The following is a 15,085-nucleotide window of genomic DNA, read 5'->3' as shown; positions in this document are numbered from 1 at the left end:
TCTTTTTCTAGGTTTCCAAGGTTGCTCTTTTGGGCATGATTTTAGAAATCTAAGTATAACTCTGGTTTCAAACTTCTGGACCATGTAATCAAACTCAGACTGGTCATAGAGAAAAATATATGGTTCTTAGCTCTGCCTACATTGACAAGGATCATGGTGGGGTCCAAATTCAACTGAGTGGCATGTCTTTATAGTGGCAGTTTTTCCCAAAAAAATCCAAAAAAGAAGATCCATGCTGCTGTAGACAGTCAGAGGGTTTTGAAACCAACCTCTCCAGCAGCATTTTTTCTGATCCAATAAAATCATTTAAATATCTGGATTCTTTTCCAGGAGAAAGTTTTTATTCAGTGCACTGCACTGTTAGACAGGTGGAGAAAGAGTAAGTTAAGAAAAAAAATGGCTAACATGAAAAATCACCCACATGATGTCCAGTTTTACTGTTTGGTTGAAATACCCAATGGATTATTTATTTATTTAGATTTGTGCTATTTTTTAATCCAAATGGCAACCTCTTCAGAATAACATCTGCTCCAGAGTTGTTCCAGGACTACAAATCCTGTGTAAAGCCTGGGTATTTAAAGCTGTAAATGATTTTATATTTTTGCAATAATTATGGGAGGGGAATGGAGATCGTACCTTTCACCATCAGAGTTTTCTTTCTATAACAGGATTTGATCTTTTATTTTTTTTTCTTGGATGAAAACTCTCCAGCCCCAATCAAGCCTTTAGATGACTGCACTCCTGGCCAACATCTTAGTTTCAACCAGGGAGGAGACCCTGAGCCTGAACCACCCAGATAAGCTGTTCTGGAAAGATTTAACCTTAATATCAAACTAAATCCCTTGTCCAGCGCTCCCCAGCTGCACTCTGTTTTCCCCACAGGAGTTAGAGAAGGGAGTTGGCATAGGTACTGGCAGATGACATTATCTCACTTGTGCGCCCCCCCCCAAGAATCCAGGAATGTGCATAAATACAATTAAAGACAGTATCTGCAAATTGATAGAATGCATTTTTAGTCTCTTAAACCTCTGAACACAGTGCATTGTGTTCTGTTTTCCAGCCAGACCTTGCAATCAATGAACATCCAACCCGTGGGTTTGTGTTTGTACTATCAATACAGTTATTAAAGACACATCACGGGGAGAAGGCAAGCGGCTGCCAATACTTCTTCTGTGTTTCTTTTTTTCTGCAATATTCTCTAGTTTTTGGAGCATCAAGATGGAAACGTGGTCGGCTTGGAATTGACGGCACATTAAAAGGCTGCACTAACAATCCCAGAGTGTTTTTTCCACAGGCAGTGTCACGGGTCTCTCAATGACAGTAACATATCCACACCCAACCTTAGCTGTCATCCCACCTGGATCGTTCCGGCGCCATTTGGCTCTGACGTAGCTTCGAGCCCGCAAATCGCGCAGCTGCCCCCGGTTATCCGCAAATCCGGCCCGCGGCGCCGCCCCTCCCCGCCCCGCCCGCGTGCCCGCGCGCCCCGCCCGACTCCGCGCCACCTCCCCCTGCGTCCCGCGCTCGGCGGCGGTGCGTCTTGCGCTCCCCTCAGGCTCCGCGCTCGCTGCTCGGGTCTTCCCTCCCTCCGCTGCCTGCTCCAGGCCGCCGGCAGGCGAGGCAAGGGGACCCGCGGGCTGTGCGCCCCGAGGCGCCGGGCACACAGGAGGCCGCACGGGAGACGCGTGGCGCGATGGCCGGGCGAGGGGGCCGCGCGCTGCTGGCGCTGTGCGGAGCGCTGGCGGCCTGTGCGTGGCTGCTGGGCGCCGAGGCCCGGGGGCCCGGAGGGCCCCCGGCGGGCGCGAGGCGGCGCCGGCGGCCTCAGGAGGACGGCATCCCCTTCGAGTACCACCGCTACCCCGAGCTGCGCGAGGCGCTGGTGTCCGTGTGGCTGCAGTGCGCCGCGGTCAGCAGGATCTACACGGTGGGGCGCAGCTTCGAGGGCCGCGAGCTGCTGGTGCTCGAGCTGTCCGACAGCCCCGGCGTCCACGAGCCGGGTAAGGGCGCCGCGCGGGGAGGGCTGGCGGTGGGGGAGGAGGGAGAGGGGCACCCGGGGTGGAAGATGGGACGTGGAGAGAGGAATGGCGATGGGGATTGCCGTCTCCTAGTCTCGGCTAGCCGCCCTCCCCAGCCTCGAGGACCCACCCCCCTTGGGTGAGCACAGGCCCGAGGGTTTGCGGCGGATGGAGGTAGGAGCGCAGCGAGCAAATCTGCGCGCCTGCAAACCCGCTGTCACCCCCACTTCGCTGTACCGAAGACCGCAGGGAATAACTTCGAGGCCTCTGCAAGGAGGTCGCCCTTCCTTGCAGACAGGAGTAGAACGATAAGGTGCAGAAGGCAGGAACTTGGAGGAAATGAGGAAAAGTCAATTATCATTTGTTTCCTAATTTCCAGTTTATTGGTCCTGATGGCTCTACGTACCCGCCTCTACCTGTATGTGCGCATTAGGTACACGCGCTGCTGGGATACTCAGGGATTGTTAAGGATCTTGGCAACACTGGATGGTAGAGGGTGAGAAAGTGGCCTCTGGCAGGCATTCCGATCTTGAAACTGCACACAGTTTTTCTAAGGAAAAAGGAATATTCCATTTTCTCTGCTCTAGCCCTTGGAGATGAGTAGTTTGTGACCAGGATTTTATTCCAACAGATGTTTCCTTATGGCCATCTTATGCATCTTCCTCCTGAGTGTGTTAGGGCACGGTTTAACTTATGTTAAATGTTATGCATTTGGTATTAATAAAGAGGTATTTTTAAAAATGTTCTTGGTGCTTCTTTTTCATTGCTTTTTGAAATGATATAACTTAAGGCCTGGTCTTATGTCTTATGATCGTAAAGGTACTGTTGAAGTTATCTGGGCTAATGACATTAGCATGGGATGCTTGTTTTTTTGTTTGTTCGTTTGTTTTTAATGACAAAGAAAGCAAAAAAACAGGTAAAAATTCTCAGTGTAGGGCCAGGATAGTTTTATAATGATATTTATAAACTGAGAAGGGATGAAAATAGGTGATCCATGGAGACACTTTGATCTTGAAATGGAAAGAGTATGGGTTGATAAATAATAAATCTTCAAATGGGAAATATCTCTTATCTTCAAATAATGTAAACAGAAAAGTTTGTATACTTTTGCAGTCAAAACCCTAAAATCCTAGAAATCCTAGAAAACATTTTCGGTAATGCTCTCTAGCAGGATTCAGCATGTAGAATTGGAAATTTGGAAAATTAATTTCTTGTTTGTATCTAAACATAAAGAAAAATTTTAAATGTGACAACTCATTTTCAGTTATTTCAGATAATCAAAGTCAAGACATCCTAGGCTTAGATAAAGAGAATCTAAATATTTGTGATTCTCCTGCCTACTTAATTAGAACCTTTGGTTATTCTGTTGTGGATTGCTTCTCACATTTTGTTAATTGTTTCTTCAGAGATTATATGAAAGCGAATGTTAACTTTTTGTTGTCTTGCTTCAAGTTTAGAAACAAAATTGTAAAGCGATATTACTGTTAGAATGATATGCTTTTGAAAATGAAAACCATAATTTTTTTGCTTAAATATCTGGAATGTATAGTCTGTCAAGATCTGCAGATCCCTCTCAGACTGCAGGCTCCATGAGGTAGGGCTGTGTCTCCAGCACCCAGGCCGGGTCTGGCACATAGCGGACACTCAGGTCACATTAGGGAAAAAAAGAATCAGTCATTTGCTGAATAACACAATGCCTTCAATGTTTTATTCCTTTTAAACACAAAATACACCAATTAAATTCATTTTAAGAAGGTGGACAAAGAAGCATTTACATTACATGCTTTATAAGTCCTTGTTAAATGAGGGAAACTAAGTTCATGGTATTACTTAATAAATAGAATACAGAATGTCTACCCACTGTATTTTTAAAGGTTGAAGTAAACTATTATGAGCAAACACTAAAAAACCACAGGGTGATTTCCCCCTCCACCACCTTTTTAGAGGAGATGAGCAGGTTGGAAATCTTCAGGGAACTAGTGTTAAAAAAAATTCAACTGGGTAAATTTTAAAGGTCTTATTGACTTTATTCAGTGATTCATGAATTAAACGTCATTCAGTCTAGCAGATAGAAAGGTGTTCTAAGATCTGTACAAAATGAAAGACTTTTATAGGCAGAAGGGAGCAGGAACAAGGAGGTTACACTAGGCAAAAGATGGGTTGGTTATCACAAGGTTACTTTCTTTTAGGGGATGGCAGGGGTCCTTGATTACCTCACTTGTGCTGATCACAGGGTTCCTGATTGACTGGTTTAAGATTCCATTGCTGGGAGAGCCAAAACTGTAATTAAGTTTCAGTTTGGTGATGTGGGACTTAGCATAAGTGACTCCATTTGGGGCCTATTGTCTTGTTTTTAACACTAATGAATGCAGAGATCTGATCAGTATATGAGTTTGATAGCACTTGTGGGAATGAACTTTCTAGGAAGTTTTGAATGAAGGAAAGTATTCACCATTCTTAAATGGCCTTCATATTTGTTTTTAGATTAAAATATTTTAAGAAATGAGAAGGGAATTTCCATACTTATTTTGAGATAGAAATGGATGCAGTCAGTGTGTTTTGAACCACCCACACACTGTAGATGAGGCAAGTCGTATGGGCTGTGCAGTGATACACAGGATGGTCCTTGCCCTGTGGGGGATTGAGAATTGGGAGGTTGGAGGAGAGTGTAAAGGTGGTCAGTGCTGCAAGAAGGGAGTGGGGGGCCCAGAGAAAGGAGACTGCGAACTTTAGGTCAGGGCATTTGGTTATTGAAGAATAGATGACAAGAAGGCAGGAATGTACAGATTAGTGAAATTTACCAATTCCAGTGTAGCTCATATAGATGTATGTTTTAACAGAGCCCCTGCTTTTGAAAGAGGACAACTGTCTTCACTGTTTTCACATTATAAGTGTTTTGGGGAAGGTTAAAATAATGTTTCTGATGATGCTATTCAGAAATAATATTTAGCTTAACAAATTCATTTACTTGACTAAAACTTTGATCAAGTTGCCCATATTCATTTTATCCTCCAACAAGAGAGAAGTGTCAGGTTTGTTAGTCCTCTTAGTCTAAATTCTTTTTCTGAACTTTAAAAAAATATAGCTAACATCTAAGTATTTATCATAATAGAAAAACTCTCCCCAAAGAAAACAACATATATACATCAGGTCTTTCCCTGTGGTAGAAGTTGATGTGGTTAGATTTGCAGGTTATGGACAGAGAGAGTTCCTGGATCCCACCAGCTCCCTTCCTGAGTGGAAAGAAGTGATCATCGGACTTGTTTGGTACCAGGCCATGGGCTGAATTTGAACTGATCTCCTGAAAGTGATCAATTCTCTCAGATATTCCACATTTGAATTCATAAAAAGGGAAAGAAAATTCTGTTTGGAATTGGTCAGGGAGGAATATCCACACCTATTCTGTCCGCTTGATTCCTGACCAGCTGGACGCTGGGTCTTAGTTTTCATTTTGATCACTTTGGAGGCCTGCACAAATCTACTGGACGAGGGTGGTGGGTCTCAGCCATTCTCAGAAGAACTGTGCGTGGTCTTGGCCCCAGTCTCATCTCCTCACACATCATGAATCTGGACGCCAGACATGGGGCTGGGATGTAGCCTTGGCTAAGATTGAGTCTCTGCTCTTGGGTATGTTCCCATGAGGTATGATACCTGCCAAGCCTGACCATGTTTCCCATTTTTCTTTCTGTTTGCTCATATTTTATACATTTAAAATGTTTCTACACGTAGGGACTCATGTTCTCAAACCCAAATATATGCTCTCCTAGGCATGCATAGAAATTATTGCAGTACTCATAAAAGAAGCCTTTCTTAATTTATGTCTAAGCAATGGAATCTGTATTCCCAGACCACTCATCCTAGGGTTAAACATGAGTTAAGATTAGTTTGTTTAAAACACTAATTCTTTCACGTGTAGTTTAAGATTGCTCTTGGGGAGAAAATCTGATTTATAGCTAAAATGTTATCTTAGAAACATTCTTTAGGGCATAGATTTTCCTCTCTCAAAGGCTGGAATGATTATTTTGGACTTGTTCCTCCCCAAATATGTTCACATTTAAAGTGTATGAATGCCAATGTGCATTTGCCAAATATCGTGAGGCAACATTAAATGCTGGCAAAATTTCTATACAACTCAAAAAAAAAAAGTGGGGTTTTGGTTATTTTGTATGGCCTCTTTTAATACCAGATTAGTGTGAATTGGCAATGATTACAGCTGAGTAGCACCTTACAACTGGTGAATATTGACATTAGATTGTGGAGAAGGATCTAGATATACCATATGTGGTCAAGAGTTATTTTTAGACCCAAGTGAGTCAATGTAGCTCTTGCCAGAAATAATGTACTTGATTGACTTGTGATTGGCTAAAGGAAGAGAGGAAATTGAGCTGGCCCCTAACATTATATCCTGTACTCAGACAAAATAAGTGTCTTTCTATGGAAACTGATTTGAGAGGTGGCAAAGGAATCATCTGCCAGCATCTCCCTCATTGTGTAGCACAGAGGATATTCCAATACCCACCTTTACCGTTCTTTGGGAAAGATATTTTTGACAAATACAAAAACAGTTCCAGTAAGAAGCGGTGATACATAAGCCAGCTTTTCCCAAAGTGTATTCAGTGGAACATTAGTTCAGCTTGGTTTGAGAAGGATTAAGTAAACAAAGATAAACAGGTTTATATATTGCAAGACTTATCAGAGCCTTTAATATGCTAATGTATGTTTCAAACCTCCAACTTAGATGTTTGCTGTACAGTATTTTCCAGTCTTTTTCACCATGGAACTCCCTTTTATCCCCCAAGGAGCTTATTTTGTACCTGGTATTGCACTAGTTAGAGAAGCACAGCACTAGCTCATTATTATTCATTATCATATTTTGAAGGATTGATTTGGTAATTCTCTAGCAGAGACACTCAAATAGGGAGTTCCTTAGGGGTGGGGAGCATATGTTTTCCATTTTTTTGCCCATAAACAGCTGACTTAGTGATTTATGTAGAGTAAGCTCTTAAGTTATGCTTATTGAATTGAGAACATGATTTTGAGGCAACGAGGCATAGGACAGATACTTTCGATTGGAAAGATGAAAGTGACAAATGCATTACCATTCTTTTATTGTTACGTAGCTTCATGCTTTTAACTTCTGTGTACCTCCTTTTCTTGTCTGTAAAACAGGAATACTTTAAAAACTCAAACCTCACAGGGCTGCTGTGAGGCCAAAGTAGTATAGAAAAAAATTTAATGGAGTTGCTTTCATCTAGTTTTTAAGAACATGGGGTAATTTGTTAAAATGTTTCTTCATAACTGGAAGTTGGTCTGGAGTGTGCTCCATCGGCTTTCTTCATTAGGAGGGGGCCTCCTTGGTGTGTCATCACAGGAGACCTTGGATGCTTACTTGTTCCAGTGGAAGCCCATCTGCACAAGCCCGGCAGGCGGCCCTGATGGACTTCTACCCTCTCATCATCAATGTTTCCTCGTTCACAAATGTTTGTCTATTATCGATTTTTAAAATGTAGGACATTCCTGCTTTGCTTCAGCTTGACATCTTATTTTGCTTCATTCAGTGGAAACAGTGTAAGTGTTCATCGTTCTTTGATGGACTATATCTTCAGGTAGCTAAACAAATCTAGGGCAATTCCAGCATTTACTTTGGCAAACTAACTTATTTTTCTGAAGAATTTATAATAAAACTGCTCAGGTCCTGACTACTTTATTCTTTTACGGACTCAGTGTAAGTGAAAGATCTTTGAAACCTCCTTTCTCACCCCTCCCTAAGTTTCTTACCCCCACTGGGGTCTTTTCTTTACGTTTCCACAGTTCTTTGAAGAGAGGTAACATCAAGGTTTACAGTATATGCTTCAATGTCAGGGGACCTGAGTTTAGATCAGGGCTTCCTATTTTAAACTAAATGTTCTTGGGCAAGTCACTTAACTTCTCCCAAAGCCCCAGATTCGTCACCTACAAAATGACAATAATGTGATGATTCAATGTAGTAGTAAATGTAAAGCTCTTAAATAAGTATGTCAACAATTATTATTATCTCTATTATGGCATTTTCTGTTGTTGGTATACGTGTTCCCCCAGTAAGCTGTGAGATCCTTGTGGTCAGGAGTTGTATTTTGCACATTTCTTTATCCCAAGTGTCTAGTTCTATGCTTAGGACATAGCAGCCACTCAGTGAATATTTGTGGAATAATTGAAATTTCTCAAACAGGCAAGAATGGGCATCACAAAACAAAGCTGTATTGAAGTTCAGTGTTGAATTAATACATGTTAGCATGCCAGAAGCATGATACCAAGAAAGGATAGAAATGGTATTTTCCTATGTGAACACTTATATTTTGTTGTGATGCATCCGGTTTTGCATAATGGAGAAATCCATCTACTGCACGTCTTTTCGAGTGTGCTTATTGTAAGTGAAGTAGTATGAGGCTCGTTTCCTCCTGGCCTCTTTCCTCTTGAGACAATTTATTGATAGAAAGTTAAGCTGCTTTTTAAGTGTTAAAAGTTCTAAAGATAATTAGTAAAAATTCACTTAGTAAAATTTTTGGCTTTTAAAAAATCGATTCTGATTCCTTAGTATGGCTGTTTTACACATAGAAGCCATACATCTCCAGGTTTTAACTTTCCTTCCCTCATGAAAGTGGCATTCAAATCATGCACTTGAAAATGCTGAAGAGGAGGAGATTTATCTGAAAGTTAGCTGATGGGTCAAATGAGCTCAAATTTGAGACATGTTTAAATTTGCTCTTTCCTTCCCATCTCATTAATTACAGGAATTGCTGCCAGTCCATTGCTCTGCAAATGTTTCTCTTTCTTTTGAAATTCAGGATGTGGTGTTCTGTAGGCCTTCCAGCAGCCAGCTCTTTCTAATACAGTGTGGCCTCAGAGAAGAAACTGTGTTGCCAGTACCTCTTACTATGTTCCAATGCTTTACCTACAACTTTAACTGTCCCTACGTAGTAACTTTTAAGGTGGCTCATATAGAGAATTACAAAGTTGATTCTTAAACAAAAATAAATAAGTTAATTATGATAATAAACCCTGAAACAACTTTCTACCACCGGTAAATATTTTGTTTTTTTAATAGAAATCTGTTTACTGTGAAATCACTCTGAGCATCATAGTTCAATAATAATAATGCCACTCACTTTAAAGATGTTTGATTTCAAGCAGAAGCTGTTTATTTAAAAAGTGGATACAGATTACTTATTTTTTAAATGGGACCTTTAACTTAAATCCAGGTTCTAAAAAAATCCCTTGCTGTGGTGATTCATGTCAAGGTAATTGGGAAAAGCAACAATTGTCTCATGTATTTGCACATGCAGGCAGCTCCTCAGATGTTCAGATCCCAAAGTGATGCCACCAGAATGGACCTACACAGTTTCCCTTCCTGCATAGCCTAAAGTATTCAAAACCAGAAAATCTTCCTTCACTGCCATTCTGTAATTTTTCCCCAAGAAATATCTTGTTTCTAGAGCTCAGTTCAGCAACTTGTACAAATCATAAGCTTTGGCCATGAGTTCAGGGTAGGAAAACTTGAATATACAGGTTGGACCATCACATCCCTGACCAATGTCCTGAATACTCTTATTTTTCATTTCCTAGCCAAAGGGTAATTTTTAAAACAACCTTTTCTCATAACCTTTATAAAAGTTGCTGTGTATCATTCTAAGCTAAAATTGACTTTCCAAGAGGAAAAGAAGCTGTAGGCTTTTGTCAGTATAGCTAGTACTGTCAATTTAATTTAGGGAATAGTTAACGAATGCCCATTCTGTATATGCTATTTTACTCTATCTGCCAGTCACCCTTTTAAGCAGTTCCTTTGCATATTGAAATGTGTATTTGGTTACTGGTCTTGGATTCACTCTTTCGCATGTTGAGCTTAACTGACCTGTTTTATAACCAGTGGACATATCCCTTGATTCTACAAAATATATGCTGCATATAGATGCAAGGGTCAAATAGTTCCCTGTACTATTCTTGATGTAGCGGATATAAAGACAGTATCTGTAGGTGAAACTACTGGGAATGTTAGACATTTGCAAAATAAAATGTTTTTTGCCCTTTTTGTGTTTTAGGTGTGGTGTCGGACATCTGATTTTAAAGTACAACAGATCTATTGAAATAGTTCCATTTGTCTCAAGTCGTGACATCGTTCAGCACAATTTTTTTAAATTTTATTGGAGAAAACCAGTGTTATTCATTGTGGGAACTCAGTAAACGTTAGGCCAGATTCTGCACATAATCAGCATCATGGGAATTAAGTTAATGTACTTTCGGAAACAGCACTAACTCTACGAAATTAGCGGAACCTATACAGCAAAATATACAGAGAGAAATCAGCTTGTTAAATGTATTTCCTCGAGTCAAATTCAGTTTTTGGAAGATGTTAAAGCAATACAAAATATAGGTATAGGGGCTTCCCTGGTGGCGCAGTGGTTGAGAGTCCGCCTGCCGATGCAGGGGACACAGGTTCGTGCCCCGGTCCGGGAAGATCCCACATGCCGCGGAGCGGCTGGGCCCGTGAGCCGTGGCTGCTGAGCCTGCGCGTCCGGAGCCTGTGCTCCGCAACGGGAGAGGCCACGGCAGTGAGAGGCCCGCGTACCGCAAAAAAAAAAAAAAAAAAAAAAAAAAAAAAAATATATATATATATATATATATATATATATATATATATATATATATAGGTAGATATTTCTCATGTGAATATTTTATAGATGTATAGTGACTAATGCTATATTGACACATGGACTGAAATACTGTATAGACATGTAGGTTTTGTCTAAGTCTTGATGACAGCAGGATAATCATGAGTGGAGCTGTCATTTTACAGTATTTTAAATTTCACATGCATCTATAAAATACCCTTCAATTTAATTGTTTTTACTTCTTTCCATAGCTTTTATCAGAAATTGAAGAATTTTCTCTTTTATCTAAGTGGCTTATATGGAAAAAATCATGTCTCAAAAGTTTTTTCTTTCAGAAAGTTTTCTTGGGCTCTTGTTGCCCTCTTTAAGTATGGTCAGATATTGCACCAGGATTTTAAATATTTGGCCAAATATGCCTTTACTTTCACGAGGATTCTGACTGGGTACCCACTGAGGTGGGTTTGGAGACCCTAACAGATGGATGTGACCCTGCGTGTTCTTCTCCCCATACCCCTCTGCTTCCCCCTCTTCTGTGGGTATTAGAATAAGAAAGGGTCATTGTCTGGGTGTCAGCTGGGAGGCTTTCATCTGATAAATGTGGGTCATGAACCCACTGGGACATGTGTTGGCTCGTTTGTCAGCCGTTTACTCGATGGTTCCCCATAAACAACCTCGTTTAGTCCTAAATGAACAGCGTTTTCATACCTATCACAGGTGAGGAATTAGATAATATTTACCTTTATGGGGACTTAAAGAGGCAGGAAGAGTCTGCCTGTTGTTGAAAAGTATTTAAAAGAAAAATTAGAAATGTGAATTTTCTTGTTTTTTTAAGATCTTGTCACAATGATCTTAATTCCCTCTGAAAAGGTACATAAATTGCTGATATTTATGGTGTTATTATGCTGTTATTTATGAATCTTGTGAGTCTTAAATATGCACATTTTGGTTAAGTCTGTGTAGTCATCCCTCATTATCTACAGGGGATTGGTTCATATGTGTGAGTTATACACAATCTTACTGTATCTCTCAAACCCACGTTAGTGCCTAATTTGCTCTTCACTGGTACCTGTGGACTGGCCTGGAGAAACTTCGTTGACAGAGTGTATTAATTTCACTTCAGTGTCTACATGGGGGGCTGTATGTTGAGGACAATGCTAGGCCTTGCACGAGTGGTAAAAGCCATGAACTATGTGATAAGTGTTTTTAATATTTTTGAGACCTCTTTTCCATTATTTCTCGATTTTTTGGTGTGCTTTTCATAGTTGATTCAAATTGCTGGATAGATGGGACTTGGGGGCACCTGGTATTGTTCTAATAAACCATTTCCCCTTCTCTTTGGACTCTACTTCAGTTTGCACAAACTGTATTTAAAAAGTGACATGTAACTTTTAGGAACATCAAGCATTTTTCCTGAATAGTTTTAAAACTTGGATTGTTGCTGTTGTTATTTTAACATTGAAGCAGAATCGCTGTCAGCGGTAATTCTATGACCTGTGTGCACAGGGAGAGGGAGTGAATGAGAATGTGTTTCTGAAATGAACGTACAGAGGGTGAGACTGGCTGGTATTTTCCCCAAACTTATAGAATCAAGGTAAAGTGTTTATAGCCTCTGTAAAGACAGTAGCATAAGCAAAACATTCATACCCCTATCAGCATTTCCAAGAGGCCAAGAAGGCTCTCCTTTATAGCCCATACCACATTTTCCATGATGTCCTCAGTTCCCAGACCAAGGTAGTAACACTTTATTATTTTTAGACCCTACTAACAACTTGCAGGTATAAATCACCCTAATTGGACAAATCACCAAGAAAACTAAAGACATTCATTCACTAGACATTTGGAAGCACCAGATAGAAATGCTTTTAAATCAGTTCACGTTTAGAAATCCAACTCTTTTGAGTACTGCAGGTCAGAACGAAGTACATCTTTCATGACTTTGTTATTATATTTGTAGTTCAAATGTACTTCACAAGAGTTGCCAAGTGCCTGCTATATTAGTGACATTCTGCAAATTGAAGAGATACTTACAAAAGGAGCAACAAACAACAGTATTTTACAAAGTACTTAAGATGAAGATATTAATTCAGTTTCCACAGGAAGTTGAGAGAGATCATCAAAGGAGGGCTTTTAGAAGGAGGCGGGGAACTTGAGCAGGTCTTAAAGGATGAACCACATCTGGAAAGTAGAAGAGAGGACTTCATTCTATGCCAGTGTAAGATCATTCACGCTTCTTGTGTCTTTTTCTCCACTATCCCCCATAGCGGTGACATACCAATATTCAGTAAGTATTGTGAGAGATAATTACATTCCATTAACGTGAAATTTCCACCTTGTTAGAGAGAATATAGTTTTTAGGGTGTTGTCCTTCAGGGTTGATTTCCCTCATCATGAGGGTAAAACTATTTGGGATGGAGATTATGATATATATATATACATATATATATATATAATATATATATATAATGATATGGCTAGATATATATCATATAAATATAATGATATGAAGCATATAATGTATATTATATTGTAATAGGCAATAATTGATTACAATTCCTTTTCCCCTCTAGGTAGCTGTTATTGAACACTCTCTTGAAGGCATGGAGTAAAAAGATGTCAAGTAATTTTGATTTTATTAGGCCAATTTCCAGCAGTTATATACTGCTCAATTCGTGTTCTCTTTTGATTATGCATTTCAAAAACTGTATTTCACAAAAATAAGAACCACAGCAAGAAAGTGCTATAGTCTGAGTTATTGAAGGAGGATGCAGCCCATAGCTGCATCCGTGCCCTGCAGCCACTCCAGAGCGTTCATCTAGCTGCTCTTGTCTAACGCTTATATATGACCGTGTAGTTTGTTGGATGCTTTTGGGAGAAAAATTCACTATGCAGAAATGTTTATTATTTAAAATTTCCAAGTATACGTTTTTGATTAGGGTAAATTTATTTTGAATCACTCCTTGTGTTAAGCCCAGTTTTCATTAATGTTACATAGAACTGTGAAACATTGAATTACAGTTTTTTTTTCCTAGCTGGAAGGAACACTCTTATAGATGAATAAATTGAGTTTCCGAGAGATTTTAAACAACCTGCTCGAGCTTGTGTAGCCTCGGAGGAGGCTAGAACCCATTTCCTGATACAGGAAGTTGGGCATTCTTTTCAGAATATTCCTCACAGCAATGTATACAGATGGGGGATAAACATAACTTCTGTGGCCACTGAGGGTCATGAATTATTTATGTGGACTGAAGTCTGTGAGGGAGTGTACAGGAATGTAACTTATCAGTGTGTTTTCAATTTCTTAGAGCAGTTTCCTGACCTATGTGCTGTAATGGGTATGGGTGTTTCCAGGTGGAGGGACCGGGCCTGGGTGGCGGGAGAGTATGTTGAGTGGCAAAAAAATCCAGAAAGGATTGAAGTAAATCACTTTAGTATACTGTAAGTATATACAGAAAATATTATGTTTCTTGGCAGTAGAATCCTCTCTCAAGGAAGAAACAAGCTTTTGTTGAAAGGCTGTTCTGATAAACTCTTTTGAGGTCTGGGCCTTCAGGGCTCAGGAATGGGCTAAACTTATTCAGTTTAAATACATCAAAATATTGAATAAAAAGAAGAGGCATATTTTCAGAGGCTGGGTGGAGAGTCAGAGAGGGAGAGAAAGACTTAATGGCTGGTGGCTTATGAGAACTTTGCGGATAACAGACATGTTGAATGGCGACGTCAGAATCTTCTACGCTCTGTGATGCTTTGTGTGGTAGATTGCTTTGGGAGATGGGATGAAGTACTTAATCTTGCTTCAAGACTGGCAAAACCAGAGGTTGTCCAAGGAAGGACAGTTACACAGAAGTTACAAAACAAGAACTTATTAATAAAGATCAGATATATACTATACCATAGTGCTTCCTAGAAGACATAAAGGAAATTTTTTTGGAATGTCAGCCAGACATCTCCCATCTCACTGACCATTTACAGTGAAATCCCACATTCCTGAGTTGTGTATTCCAAATTGGAATCCTGATCCTAGGAGAATGTGAACACTGGGAGAGAGCCTTTAGGTTATGGTTTGTAAGCCAATTCGAGGTTCGTGTGCACCAAGCAGAATGAATTATATGTTGGAGATTAGGGGCATGGAGTATAAATAACAAATTGGGTGAGGTTTCCTTTCAGGAAAATAGTGCTCATGTTGACCTGTTCATGCGTCTGCATTAAATTTTAATGTGAAAGAAGTTATTTGTGCTAAAGAGGATTACGTATTTGTTCAGAATTTTTCCAAACCAACAATCAGCATACAGTTTCTTAACTTTATTTCCATATTTGTGAATCTTTTATAAAACATTACTATGGTATAAGAATTATTGATATATTGCATATCTAACAAACAGCCTATATTAAAAGAATAAATATGTATAGGAACTATACCTGGAATAA

General features: G+C 40.0%; 1 protein-coding gene across 1 annotated transcript in view; it reads left to right on the top strand.

The window, feature by feature from the left end:
- Positions 1-1,487: 1,487 nt before the first annotated feature.
- Positions 1,488-15,085, top strand: part of CPE (carboxypeptidase E) — a 109,504-nt gene continuing 95,906 nt past the window's right edge. Inside the window, exon 1 of the mRNA XM_082611655.1 lies at positions 1,488-1,997. Coding sequence (XP_082467781.1) covers positions 1,694-1,997 — 304 coding nt within the window. The 5' untranslated portion in view covers positions 1,488-1,693. The remainder of the gene's footprint in view (positions 1,998-15,085) is intronic.

This window comes from Mesoplodon mirus (assembly GCF_964341445.2).
Source record: "Mesoplodon mirus genome assembly, chromosome: 2".
In the NCBI taxonomy this organism is placed as follows: Eukaryota; Metazoa; Chordata; class Mammalia; order Artiodactyla; family Ziphiidae; genus Mesoplodon; species Mesoplodon mirus.
Note: the sequence above shows the minus strand (reverse complement) of the source record. Positions and strands in the feature narration are given on the sequence as shown.